This window comes from Eutrigla gurnardus (assembly GCF_963514095.1).
Source record: "Eutrigla gurnardus genome assembly, chromosome: 10".
NCBI lineage: Eukaryota > Metazoa > Chordata > Actinopteri > Perciformes > Triglidae > Eutrigla > Eutrigla gurnardus.
This window is the reverse complement of record NC_139924.1, coordinates 4,620,638-4,634,991: the sequence shown is the minus strand read 5'-3', so window position 1 is coordinate 4,634,991 and position 14,354 is coordinate 4,620,638. Positions and strand designations below refer to the sequence as shown.

Sequence of the window (14,354 nt, the reverse complement as noted above, 5' to 3'; positions counted from 1 at the left end):
GTGCTTAGTGGTTTTGTTGCACCACAACATTTAGTAAATTATAACAATGAGTGTTTGATTATAACAAAGAGCTTGAAACTTTGCCACCAATATCAGTGTTGGCAGCAGATGCTGAATAGTTCAACAGTACTGGATAAGAAAGAAGGCAGTTCTGCAGGGAAATCACTATATATTATATATATTGACTCATATACTGATTGGAATCCATGTAAAAGGTGACACACTTCCCTTTAAGTCAAACCCTTTCAAAACATCTGGAGTGCTGAAGAAAGGTATCCTGAAACAAAGACGTGATATTGATGAGTGAAGTTTTTATTTGGGTTTCCAAACCTGATCAAAATGAAAACACTCTAGAACAAAAGTCAATGTCCATTCAATGTCATACGTGTCACTGAGAGCTCAAGTATAACTATAAACTTAGTTATAAAAAGCAAGTATGTGAGAAAGTCGTATGAGCACCCACATCGGCCACAACATGACCTTTAATATGCTGCATATTAAATATAATGCATTATAGTCCCTGTTTATTAAACGCCACCTCTTTTTTTAAATATTCATCCATTAGGAAAATCTATTGTAATTAAAATACAACAGTAAAATATATACTTTGTAGAAGAGTAGTGATAATTAATACAGGCCGCTGTGTGGGAGTTAATGTCAGTGTTGTTTGGAGTTTAACTTTTAAGAAGTTTAAAATATGTAATAAACATTGTTGCCTTGTTCGTATACAGAGAATCAAAGTGGTTTCATACAGTTTGAAGGCAAATTGAGTTTCACGATTAAGAAGCATGTGGAATACAAGTTGATAAAAATATCTATGTTCAATTCATTCAAAAGCTTACACACTGTTAATTATAATATATATTAAAAAAATATATAAATGTTTTATATTCCATTTATGATGGAGGGCTTATAAGACAACGAGACAAATAAAAAGAAGAAAAGAGACACAAAACTCCCGTTTTGTGTCATTTTGAAGGTTTTTGTCTTTGGTGTCTTCTTTTGAATCTTTCACTTTGCAAGTTTTTTTTCACCTTTGTTCTCTGTCCATTGGTCAATTTTAAGCATAATTTGAAATGCGGGCTTGTCCAAGAGGAAATCCTGCCTCAGAGGCCTGGAAAGAAGTAGAAGCGCCTCGTCACAGTGCATCTGTCTTTGGTCGGCATCTGTCTTTTGTTTTGGATGCAAAAATCTTCAAAGCGTCGCTGGACCTGCGTGATGGAAACAAACCCAGCATGAAATTAAGCAGAGCTAAGACGAGTAAAACAAGAACAACTGTAAGAACACACTGATGTTACTTTACTTTTCTGAAAAGTTCCTCAATGTCGGCCCTGTGTGCAAAAGTGTTCAACACCTCGACCACATACTGGATGAGGAAAGACCCACGATCCCTCTGTCTGTATGAGACGGTATCTGGAGGAAAAACACAAACAGGTGATCGATGATCATCGCTTCAGAGTGAAACGGGATTCTGCAGTCCTGTTAACTGACCGGGGGTGGAGGACAGAAGAGAAATGAAGTCTTTCTCTCTGTTTACATATCTCAAATCATCCTGCCCGATGTTTTCTTCACCGGCATCGTCGCAGACAACGGCTGAGCTCAGACCATCGCTGACCAGCACGGACCCTCTCTCCCCTGAAACACACGAGCCTCAGCTTTAATCCAGACAAACACTCCAGCAGACTCTCTCAGAGCAGGGCGACGGCCTCACCTCCTCTGCAGGCCTGGATCACGATGATCTTGGGTTTGTTGAGCAGCGCCGGACATCTTTCTGAGCCCAAGTGTTTGTAAATGTTGTCAATGGGGAACTCGTCTGGTCTGTCGTCACCAGACTCTCTCCAGTCGACCCCGAGGATGGATCCCAGTTTCCCGTGAGACATGATCACCACCACCACGCTGTCTGTCTCCTTGAGCTTCGGATGTTTAGAGAACTGAATCAGAGCATCGTCGATCGCCTGTGAAAACACACACAATCATCAGTTACATCGCCAAGCACGTTAAAAATGTGTTCCTGTTTTAATAAAGGTACCTTTGCTGTGAGGTTTGTGCGTTTCACCACCTCGTATCCCAGATCTGTCAGCAGTTTCTGCATGTTCTCCTCGTCCTTCTCAGCTCCGCTTCTGTTTAAACTCGCATTAGTAAACGTGATATTCGTGATCAGCAGGGCCACGCGATTCCGCATGGCCTCTTTGGCTGCAGGGTAAGTCTGAAAACAAAAGGAAACGTGGACGATATGTCTGGAAATATGTACAGAAATAGAAAACTTTCTTTTGACATGGCTTCAATGAAAGACTAACATCACTATCGTTCAGCTTCTCCTTCCAGAATGCCTCGGTGGATCTGATGAGCGTGTCGGACCAGTCCGGCTCCATCAGGGGAGCTGGAACAAGAACAGTTCTGATCAAAGCCATGAACCTCCTTTTGAACGGCGTTTGAAGGAAGATGAGAAAACTGAAATATGTCAGCTCACCCGGCTCCGCAGGCTGACCTGAGGGTTGACCCGAGGCCAGAGCAGAGGGCTGACCCGAGGCCAGAGCAGAGGGCTGACCCGAGGCCAGAGCAGAGGGCTGACCCGAGGCCAGACCGGAGGGCTGACCCGGGGCCAGACCGGAGGCCAGACCCAGCTCAGCGTGAAGAGTTGAATCTCTGTCGTGAAGGTGAGTGATCATCCTGCTGCTGGCCGCGTCTCCCTTCATCCTCACCGTGTCGATCAGAGCGCGGGCCTTGTCTGCTGTGCTGCTGTTCTCCTCAATGATCGAGTTTTTCTGGCCATCGTTCAAGACGTCATCATCCAAAAGGTCGTCCAGGAGCTGCTTAATCAGTTCTTTGGACGCCTTCGCCACAAACGTCTTCCTCACTCTGGCGAGCTCCTTGGCTAGAAGAGTGCATTGAATATATGTTATATAAAAAAAGCACACACAGCCACAGTTGATTGATGCCTCTTAGACCGTCCAAGGGGGCGATTTGTATTGCAGCCAGCAGAAAACACACAATGGACAATACAAACAGCATAAACAGGAAATAATAGACATGTCAAGGTATTTAAAAGGCCAGTGACGGCAGGGAGGAGGAGGTTTTATAAGTCTGTTTGTTCTGCATGTTGGGGAGAAGAAACACTGATTTGTTGTTTTCATTGCACAACTGGGTTATTAAACTGATTTACTTTAGCTATAAACTAAGTTTAATAAGGTTTAAATCATGTATAATGATAAATAATGTTTAAAGCATTGAGTGCTCCTCCATTAAGGATGAACTGATCAGTGATCAGTCATTTCAATAGTGAGTCACAGGAAGTCTTTCCATCATCACTGCATTTAAGCATGAGTTTGTACCCCTGTTTAACATGTCTCTGTCCGAAGAGCTCTAGAGCTTTATTTAGCACGTTGGCTGTGGTTTCCTCCTCTTCTGACTTACCTTCATCCGCTGAAGACTCAGATAACTCGTCATAGCGGAGCATCAGTGGTTGCAACGTGGACTTTTGTAACATAGTAGATTTTATTTATTTGGACATGGACATGACAATGTCATTGGACGAACCAGATGCATTGTTTACAGTGTATTAGCATAAATGCATAAATGCTAGTTTACAACACCTGTCCAATAAATAATAAAGACATAAAAAGCCATCACGGGATGTGTGACCTGCGCACTTTGGACGTCTCAGCTCCATAAACTCGCGTAAAGTACAAAACACTTCAAATGACTTTAATGTAAAGAACAGAGTTGTCATTTAAACTAGGTTTTATCCTCCAATCAGCTTGTAGGACGAACTTGCCGCCAACGTATTGCTTTCACTGCATTTCTGTAAATGTTGAATGGAGTCAACAGGGCGAAGTGAAAGTAACAATAGCACACAAGGAAATGCAGGACGATCGAGACGCTTTTCTTTTCTTTCCAGGATACATTTCGTAACAAAAAGGAAGTAAATAAAACATTTTAACCGCATCCTCCGGTATAAACACATCTCCAGTGTCACGCTTCCTCTCTGATCGCCTGAATAAACCAAACAGGTTTCATTGTAAAGTGCATTTAGTTGGTAAACTCTTACCTGACATTTCTCAAATCTTCTATGACAGAATAGTTTAGACTGTGCAGTGAGCAGAGTGTACTGAGGAGGCGTGGCCTGCTGGCTGAGACGATGACGACGCTTCCTGCTACTATCAGTACTACAGAGGTGCAGCGTGGCTCTGCCGTCTGATAGTGTAGTGACGTTGTAACCTGCTTGAATAAGCCACGGAGGGAAACGGGCGAACTTGCTTCGGACGCGTGTTCTGAGCCAACAGTAAACCAATGTCCAGTTTATTTTATACTCAATATTCCAATGATAATTGTCCTTTAGCGTAAAACAGCCAAACGAAAGCAGGCCGACACGTTAACACAGTAACACGATGACAAGGTCCAAATCTGTTTGCCTTCCTCCGTTCAACACACCTGGCTCCATCACCTTGGATGTTAACTATATGCACGTTGGAGCAGTGCTCCACCCTGTGTCCAACTCAAGTACTGCGTGTATAAATACAACAAATACAATCCCTTTAAGGCTGTAGCTCGAGCTAAGTGCCGCTCTCTCTGCTTCAGCCTGAATGCGTGCTGATGCCGTAGAAGATTTATCTGATTTCTTACTAGAAACAGTTTCAACGTTGGAAATGCTGTCACTGGGTTTTACTTCACTCTCTTTACCATCATCCTCGGTAACATTTTCAGCAGGTTTGGAAATGTCTGCCTTTGACAACCACTCTTTCACATCCTCAGAAAATTCAATGACACTCAACATTTGTCCTTTGAACCATACCTCATGTTTTTCATTTTCTTCAGGTGGTAAAAGTTGTGACAGATTCGTGTTTCCTTTTTGTTTTGTATTTGTCAAAAGTACAACGCACCTCCTCTCCATATGCTCTGTCCTATTAGGTCTTGAATTGTTTTCTTTAGGTTCGATGCTTCGTTTCATTTGGACTTCCTTGCCTTTTGCAGTTTTTCCAGTTAATCAAGCAACGCCTTGTGTGTTAGTTTAACAGAACGTTTACTGATTGATTGAGCAGATTGTTCCATTTCACCACTGGTACCCACAATGAACTGCGTTTCAGCCACGGCGGGCTTCGTACCAAGAGAACCTGGATTCTGCGCCCTTATGTCACAATCCATAGTCAATACACAAAGTACCTTTCACATATAGCCTAGACCACGACACAGCTCTTATACATACACGCTGAAACCAATAAACCACATAAATGTGTGCACACAACTTTCAAATGGCCATGTCGGCCGCCAGAGTGTAGAGTGTCTCGTTGCTGGTCTCTGTCCGTGGTCCTGAACAGCGTAAACGGCGAAACTAGGGGGCGGTCGTACTCATAATAAACGTTGTCCAATCTAATCCAAAGCGAAACACGGAAATCCAGCGACGTCCAATGATCAGCTGTTGAATCCGTGAACAACGATCCTGGCGACTTGTATGTAAACAATTTATATAGAAGACAGTTATTCTTATTTACATTAGCCTAGCGTTTATTTCTAGCTAAATCTTGTTTTTTTTGCCTAAATCATCTACTCATGACGCCGACCACCTCTGGTAAAATCGCCTACATCCTCAGTTGATCAGATCATGTGATTTGACCCCTTTAAGATAATGGCCTATATTGTCATTAGGTGAAGTTTTTTGTGTTTCCTGAAAAACTTGAAAAAATGAGTTAGGCGATTATTTTAACAGGGTGACGAATACGGTTTTGCTAAATTACAGCTCTCCAGAAGATGGCAGTAGTAGGCTATAACAAGAATGACACGAAGGTACAATCGAAGAAGAGGACCGAGAAACAAACATTTGACAAATATGAGATATGAGAAAAAACAATGCTCTGTGTCTTTCGGACTTGCTCAAGCACACGCACGCACGCACGCGCTCAGTGATTGTCATGGAAACAGAACTGACCCATCAGAGCAGGTATAAAAGCGCTGTCTACCATTTGGAGTTCTCCTTTTGCACTTGGACTGAATACGGATTGGAAAGACTGAGATAGTTGGACCAAACTGTGGAAAGTTTCTAAGCGCTTGAGGAAGACTAACACATCTTGTCGGAGAACCAAAGTAGAGGATAGTCAACGAGCTACTGTTTGGAAGAAGAAGAGACCGGCGACGACGACGGCGACGATGGTCCACTGGGATCCATGGATCCTGGAGGATCCCCTGGACCTTGTTTTGGACCTCGACCTTGATGGTAAGACAACTTTTATATTTGTTTTACTGTTATACTTGTTGATTCATAGTGTAAAAACCTTAAACATCGCCCTGAGTCCAGAAATCAGTGAAACGTTTGGATTTGAAGGTGAACAGTTCATTTGGTGAAAACAGACACTCACTCCACGGTTTCTCCGTGTAAAACGATTATTTGTGGGAGGGAAGGTCTTAAATATGGCGGGAGAACCGTGTACTGTTTTAGTTGTGTGGTGGTTTCGGTAAAACACTGTTTTGGTTTGAGGGCGTCAAAACTTCAACATCTTAGATAGAGATTTGTGAAAAAAAGATGCGCCAGGTTCATATTTCATAAAATGCCCAAAAGTATTATTATTAGTGGTGTGCACCATGGAAACGGGGCCGAACGTCACACGTCAGGACGCGGCGTACAGGTGCAGTGGAGCCGGGCTCGATCCGACCCTGAGTGTCTTTGTTGGGATGTTGAAGCTGCACTTCTTCTCCAAACATCTGCTCTTCTTCACCACATTCACTCCGGGTTGAACACGAGCCGCCTCCACGAGGACACCGTATCCTGCACGCGCCGCGACCTGCAAATGATAGACGGGGTGATGATAATGAGTTATGGACTGAAGAGGGCGCTGTGGTCATTTTGGATGAAAGAAGCTACGTTTCACTGCGCGTAATGACGTACAGGCGACATATAAAACATCCACTAACACATTGATCAGAAACCACTGATCGTTTCACAAACTGAAGTCCTCACTATTCTTTGGTACAGAATAAATGTCTTTGCATAAAGTAATCACTATTGATGATTATAATAATATTTATAGTATTATTGAGGTTATTACATTGCTATATAACAACAACATTAATATTCACACTATTTTATTATTAATAATAATAACACATATCATTGCAGTGATGTTGTTATTGTATTATATTTAATATTATAGTTATTAATATTGGTATATTTCATATTGGGTTATTATAATAATGTATACATAATATGTTAATATAAACAGCTCAAATAATAGTAATTGTAATTACTATTATTACTATTATTATTTTTATTATTATTATTGGTTTAATTCATCTTATTGCTGTTTTCATCTCTGTTCAGTAACTGAAGAAAAAACAGCTAATTTTCAATCATTTAGTTTCCGATCACAAAAATGTATTGATTTTTAAACTCTTTTTAAGTCACATTGAATATACTATATATTGGTGAAGTCAAAACTTTTTATTTATTTATTTAAATTTTAACATATTGAAATAATGCTAATAGTAAATTAATTGTCACATGACAGCTGCATGAATTGATCCTCCTTCGCCCAGTCAGAACAGCACTATGTTTGATATTCCTGTTCAAAGCCCCGTGTGTTGGTGGCTTTGTGACAGGCGTAGTGCAGCGATAGTTGGTATATAGATATTTTGTCTTCTTGGCTAATTTAAACAGGATTATTGCTTTGTTTAAATCAATGAAAATCCTCATACTTTGAATTTTCTTCCCCCTCAGTTGGTGCCAACGTTGTCATCGGCGGTCCTGCACCAGGTGGTGGTGAGTATGAACTTGTGGATGAGGTAGGTCAGGGAGGGGTTGTTTTTGGAGACTTCTCCGAAGAGGACAGCGAGCAGGAGGACGTTCAGGATGAGTATTCTGGCTACGGCCTCATGTTTGAGGATTCTGATGAAGAGGATGAAGAGGAGGAAGTGGATGAAGAGGATGAAGAGGAAGATGATGACTTCAGAGCTCAGCAGTTCCCTCCTCGCAGCTTCTGGCAGGGCTATTATGACGAGTTTCCCGGTCGCCTTCCCTCTTGTCCTTCCGTCTCCCTCCCTTCTGGTGTGAGCCGTCCTGAAGAACATCCATCCTTGGTTCCTCAGAGACCAGAAGATTCCGCTCCCTCCACCTCAGGCTGCAGCTCGTCCACAAAGAGAAGCAGAGAAGATGACGAGGAGGTAAGTGTGAAGAGGCAGAGGATCTCCGAGGACAGCGATGAAGAGGAAGATGATGACTTCAGAGCTCAGCAGTTCCCTCCTCGCAGCTTCTGGCAGGGATATTATGAAGAGATGTTTGCCGGTCGCCTTCACTCTTGTCCTTCCTTCTCCCTCCTTTCTGGTGGGAGCCGTCCTGAAGAAGATCCATCCTTGGTTCCTCAGAGACCAGAAGATTCCGCTACCTTAACCAGCGATGAAGAGATTGATAGATAGATCAAATAGATTCGATAAGTTAAGATGGATAAGATAAGTTAAGATATATAAGATAAGTTAAGATAGATAAGATAAGTTAAGATAGATAAGATAAGTTAAGATAAGATAGATAAGTTAAGGTAGATAAGATAAGTTAAGATGGATAAGATAAGTTAAGATATATAAGATAAGTTAAGATAGATAAGATAAGTTAAGATAAGATAGATAAGTTAAGATAGATAAGATAAGTTAAGATAAGATAGATAAGTTAAGGTAGATAAGTTAAGATAGATAAGATAAGTTAAGATAAGATAGATAAGTTAAGGTAGATAAGTTAAGATAGATAAGATAAGTTAAGATAAGATAGATAAGTTAAGGTAGATAAGATAAGTTAAGATAGATAAGATAAGTTAAGATAAGATAGATAAGTTAAGGTAGATAAGATAAGTTAAGATAGATGGATAAGTTAAGATAAGATAGATAAATTAAGGTAGGTAAGATAAGTTAAGATAGATAAGATAAGTTAAGATAAGATAGATAAGTTAAGGTAGATAAGATAAGTTAAGATAGATAAGTTAAGATAAGATGGATAAGTTAAGGTAGATAAGATAAGTTAAGATAGATAAGATAAGTTAAGATTAGATAGATAAGTTAAGGTAGATAAGATAAGTTAAGATAGATAAGATAAGTTAATATAAGATAGATAAGTTAAGGTAGATAAGTTAAGATAGATAAGATAAGTTAATATAAGATAGATAAGTTAAGGTAGATAAGTTAAGATAGATAAGATAAGTTAAGATAAGATAGACAAGTTAAGGTAGATAAGATAAGTTAAGGTAGATAAGATAAGTTAATATAAGATAGATAAGTTAAGGTAGATAAGTTAAGATATATAAGATAAGATAAGGTATCTTCATGTTGATTCTGATGAATACGATAAAGAGCATTGGATAAAAGCACTATATAAGTGAGGACCACTTTGGTAAATGGTCCTCATTTATATAGTGCTTTTATCAATTAGTGTGAGGCGTATTGTGTTAAGTATTGAATGTGTTTAAATTGTAGATGGCGATAAGACAGAGGTAAGTTAACATTTAATTACAGCAGTAAAACAAGTCTCCTGAAAGTGTAATTTACAAGTGATTCAAAGATTGTTTGTTTTACTCACTCTGTCTTTTTCTTTTTTTAAGTTAGGTGTTGGTGGCTGTTCCTGACAGAGGTACGGTCATAAGTACTAACCTGAAGACAAGTCTCCAAGTCTCATTTACTAGGTATTGATGGCAGCAGCAGACCTTCAGGATGATACACACTGCACCAGCCTCCCAACAAGAAGAGACCATGTGGAGGACGACCGGACCAGATGAGGAGGATGGAGGCCTGCAGGACCAGACGAGAAGGATGGAGGACTACAGGACCAGACGAGAAGGATGGAAGACTACAGGACCAGACGAGAAGAATGGAGGACTACAGGACCGGACGAGAAGGATGGAGGACTACAGGAACAGACGAGAAGGATGGAAGACTACAGGACCAGACGAGAAGGATGGAGGACTACAGGACCAGACGAGAAGGATGGAAGACTACAGGACCAGACGAGAAGGATGGAAGACTACAGGACCAGACGAGAAGAATGGAGGACTACAGGACCAAACGAGAAGGATGGAGGACTACAGGACCAGACGAGAAGGATGGAGGACTACAGGACCGGACGAGAAGGATGGAGGACTACAGGACCAGACGAGAAGGATGGGGGACTACAGGACCAGATGAGAAGGATGGAGGACTACAGGACCAGACGAGAAGGATGGAAGACTACAGGACCAGACGAGAAGAATGGAGGACTACAGGACCGGACCAGAAGGATGGAGGACTACAGGACCAGACGAGAAGGATGGAAGACTACAGGACCAGACGAGAAGGATGGAAGACTACAGGACCAGACGAGAAGAATGGAGGACTACAGGACCAAACGAGAAGGATGGAGGACTACAGGACCAGACGAGAAGGATGGAAGACTACAGGACCAGACGAGAAGGATGGAAGACTACAGGACCAGACGAGAAGAATGGAGGACTACAGGACCAAACGAGAAGGATGGAGGACTACAGGACCAGACGAGAAGGATGGAGGACTACAGGACCGGACGAGAAGGATGGAGGACTACAGGACCAGACGAGAAGGATGGGGGACTACAGGACCAGATGAGAAGGATGGAGGACTACAGGACCAGACGAGAAGGATGGAAGACTACAGGACCAGACGAGAAGAATGGAGGACTACAGGACCGGACCAGAAGGATGGAGGACTACAGGACCAGACGAGAAGGATGGAAGACTACAGGACCAGACGAGAAGGATGGAAGACTACAGGACCAGACGAGAAGAATGGAGGACTACAGGACCAAACGAGAAGGATGGAGGACTACAGGACCAGACGAGAAGAATGGAGGACTACAGGACCGGACGAGAAGGATGGAGGACTACAGGACCAGACGAGAAGGATGGAGGACTACAGGACCGGACGAGAAGGATGGAGGACTACAGGACCAGATGAGAAGGATGGGGGACTACAGGACCGGACGAGAAGGATGGAGGACTACAGGACTAGATGAGAAGGATGGAGGACTACAGGACCAGTGGGCTGAGTAAGTATTTCCTACAGAGACTAATGTAATCTCCTAAAACTACAGTACCAGTAATGGCATGAAGTTAACTTTACATCAGTTTTGTATTTATTATAGGAGCCTTCTAGAATAGTATTCCATTGTTTATATTATAATTTCATAATTGGTGGTCATATTCAACACTCTTGCTAGCAACCATGTAAATGTTGTCTAGTTGAGTTCATAGGTTTTCATCTCTGGTTGTTCTGGTTCATAGGTCAGGACTCCTCTATGGTTTTGGCTCTCCTGGGCAGCTGAGAATGGACGTCAACCAACACATCAACCAATGAAGACCCAGCACCACAGCAGACCCTGGACTGATCCGCTACCTTAGTGAGCCCGAGACCCAGTGTGTACCATTCCAACCTCCCTGCCCCTCCACCCATCCCCCGACACCATCCGCCTCACCCACCAGCCAAAGGGTGAGGCGGTTCCCAACCAGCACAGAGGATTGTTTTTTTTTGTTTTGTTTTGTTTTTTTGTGTGTGTTTTTTTTTGTTTTTTTCTCAACAGTTTTTGTTGTTTTTTGGAAGCTCCTCACTCACACACACACACACACACACACACACACACACACACACACACACACACACACACACACACACACACACACACACGCACACACACAGGAAGCTATTTATGATTATTTATAGTATATTTCTTTATGTCTGTGTAAATCTGTATACATCATGTCAATCTGTACTGTATTGCTTGCTGCGTTTTGTGTCACCATTTATTATTGTACAGATACTGTGTGTGCCTGTTATTGCCCTCTGGGACAAATACATTTTTTGGAATTTAATTGAACAACCTCTTTGCATCTCATCTCTGCTCAGAAATTAAGGAGACCATTTGTATGCATTATTGAAAAATCTATACCAAATTCATGCATATTCATATACATAGTATGTCAAAACAAGTTGTAGTATGTCAAATATGCATGAAATAGACATTGTATAGTATGTGGGGAAAACAAATAAGAATAGTACATCTCAAAAAGTCATAGTGTAGCATATTGAAAAAAAAGTGGTAGTATAGTATGATGATAATTAAAAGTAATACAAAAAATCATAGTATATTTTGTCAAGAAATGTTATAGAAGAGTCATAGTATAATATGGCTTTAAAAATCCATGATGTCAAATGTGAAAAAAATAATTTTATTGCAGGACAACAAAGTTGCAATATAGAATGTTGAAACAAGTCTTATAAGAGTCATTACATAGTATTCCATTAAAAAGTGATATTAAAATATGTCAAATAAATTCATAAAGTCATAGTATTGTGTCTAAAAAAAGTTTAGTTATTCATTTAGTTTAAGTTTAGTTATTAAGTATAGAAGTTTGTAATAATTCATGAAGAGTATTATATTCAAAGTATAATATGTCAAAAAAGGTCATACAAGTTCTATGTCAAAGAATTAAGTAGGTTAAAAAGTCAAAGTAGAGTTGGTCAAAAATAGTCAAATAGAATCGCATCGTACTGTGATGCATGCAGATCGGATTGTGGTCATGGACAACGGACAGGTAACAAATATACACAAATACACCAGATAAAGTTCGTGTGGTGGTAAACCTAGACTTACAGTAAGTGTTCTGTCCAACAATATATATATATATATATATATATATATATGTGTGTGTGTGTGTGTGTGTGTGTGTGTGTGTGTGTGTGTGTGTGTGTGTGTGTGTGTGTGTGTGTGTGTGTAGCATAGTTTTTGACTTAAATTTTAGTGACGTTTTAACCTGCTTGAATAAGCCACTGAGAGGAACGGTAGAACTTGTTTCAGACGCGTGTTCTGAGCCAACATTAAACCAATGTCCAGTCCCGGATAACTTTGGATGCGATGGTCCGTTTATTTTATACTCAATATTCCTATGATAATTGTCCAAACAAAAGCACGCCGACACGTTAACACAGTAACACGGGACACGACGACACGGTCCAATTCTGTTTGCCTCCTCCGTTCAACACACCTGACTCCATCACCTTGGATGTTAACTATATGCACTTTGGAGCAGTGCTCCACCTTGTGTCCAACTCAAGTACTGCGTGTATAAATACAACAGACAAAACCATGTTATGGCTCCAAAAGATAGTGTAAGTGCCATTTTCTATTGTCTGTAATTTTGGTCCAAGATCCAGATATTATATTATTTAGATTTATATTTAGTAAGCTCCCTTTAACAAGGACTAAGTAAGTAATTGTACATATGTTCGATGTGCTAATATTGCTAATATTGTTTTGATTTATAATGGAGCGCATACAGAGCTGTGACGTAGGAGCTCGCGCAGCCAGAGAGAGGGAAAAACTGTGTATTGTGCCTTTGTTTTGTGAACATTCAGTAAAGGACGGAGCGAACAGACTGTTTTCTACCGTCGTTAAATACAAACACGCGTAGAGACTCGTTCTTTCCGTCTAGAGTGGTTAAATGTTTAATATGTACTAACAGAAGACACTAAGGGAACTTTAGCCATTACAGATAGGAATCCTCCAAGTGTGCAAACTCACAAAAAGGCACATAAAGTATATTATAGTCAACCTGCAACAAAACAATTACATGGTTGAACACGTGGGGTCTATTACTGTGTCCTGCAGACAGTCCACTCAAGTAGAAGTAGAAGTACTGATTACTCAAGTAAACGTGTACAGGCTCTGAAATGTAATCAAAGTAAAAATCACTATTATGGATGTTACATGGGAGTGTTTAAAATGTATAGTATAAAGTAGAAACAATACATTTTACTGGCTGTGGTTTTTTTTTGCAAGGCTAACTAAATCAAATGTCTTTTTGGTAATTCCCCTCGAATGCATTACACTAAAGTAACAAGTCTGTTTTTGAAAATGTCGGTAGTAGAAAAGACAGATATTTGTTTTAAAATGTTGAGAATAAAAGTAAAAAATGTGTCAAATATATACTCAAGTAAAGTACAGATACCTGAACATTCTACTTAAATACAGCAACAAAGTATTTGTATACTTGGTTACTTCCCTTTGGTGTTGTGATCAGATATTATGGCAATCTTTAAGGTGTTTTAGTTTGTCGGACATAAACCTGAACATTTCAGCATGTGTGCTGAAGAAGGATTTCATGGCGTCTTTTTGGGGGGGTTTTTTTGTACCAGTACATGGAATATAGCATTTAAGCCTGTTTAATAGTGTCCCTGTCAGTATTACTATAAACAGATAAAATTTGTCCCAGTATAGAATACATATTTATGTAGTCTGTAAGAGAGTTGTATTTGTGGCATAATCATGATTTATAATGTTTCAGATTTCAGATGTCACTGGGCAGATAAGTCAGTCAACATGA

At 40.5% G+C, this 14,354-nt stretch overlaps 2 protein-coding genes across 7 annotated transcripts; one reads left to right on the top strand and one right to left on the bottom strand.

The window, feature by feature from the left end:
* Positions 1-291: 291 nt before the first annotated feature.
* On the bottom strand, positions 292-4,204 carry LOC311019575 (caspase a-like). Of its 6 annotated transcripts, XR_014597818.1 has the most exons (9): positions 4,049-4,204; positions 2,471-2,875; positions 2,298-2,380; positions 2,030-2,206; positions 1,712-1,955; positions 1,492-1,635; positions 1,304-1,413; positions 1,035-1,211; positions 292-999 (listed from the first exon to the last, which is right to left on the bottom strand). XR_014597818.1 is itself a non-coding variant. In XM_084019107.1 (8 exons), exons 1-8 carry the CDS (start codon positions 4,053-4,055, stop codon positions 1,107-1,109), a joined length of 1,275 nt encoding a protein of 424 aa, XP_083875233.1. In that variant the 5' UTR covers positions 4,056-4,204; the 3' UTR covers positions 292-1,106. The 6 variants fall into 6 exon arrangements, 5 of the variants coding, with proteins under 5 accessions (XP_083875233.1, XP_083875237.1, XP_083875234.1 ...); XM_084019107.1 differs by having other exon boundaries at positions 292-1,211; XM_084019111.1 differs by having other exon boundaries at positions 292-1,211; positions 1,368-1,413.
* A 1,875-nt stretch (positions 4,205-6,079) lies between these two features.
* LOC311019449 (uncharacterized protein) lies at positions 6,080-8,639 on the top strand. The gene is made up of 2 exons (XM_084018869.1): positions 6,080-6,208; positions 7,706-8,639. The coding sequence occupies exons 1-2, from the start codon at positions 6,142-6,144 to the stop codon at positions 8,398-8,400; spliced, it is 762 nt and encodes a 253-aa protein (XP_083874995.1). The 5' UTR covers positions 6,080-6,141; the 3' UTR covers positions 8,401-8,639.
* The last annotated feature ends 5,715 nt before the right edge of the window (positions 8,640-14,354 follow it).

Bases quoted from the DNA above. Each gene is read 5' to 3' on its own strand.
- LOC311019449 (XM_084018869.1), top strand. From the start codon at position 6,142: ATGGTCCACTGGGATCCATGGATCCTGGAGGATCCCCTGGACCTTGTT. The intron at 6,209-7,705 runs GTAAGACAACTT...CTTCCCCCTCAG, and splicing joins TTTGGACCTCGACCTTGATG to TTGGTGCCAACGTTGTCATC.
- LOC311019575 (XM_084019107.1), bottom strand. The intron at 2,207-2,297 runs GTTAGTCTTTCA...TTTTGTTTTCAG, and splicing joins AGAAGCTGAACGATAGTGAT to ACTTACCCTGCAGCCAAAGA. The intron at 1,636-1,711 runs GTGAGGCCGTCG...CGTGTGTTTCAG, and splicing joins GATCCAGGCCTGCAGAGGAG to GGGAGAGAGGGTCCGTGCTG.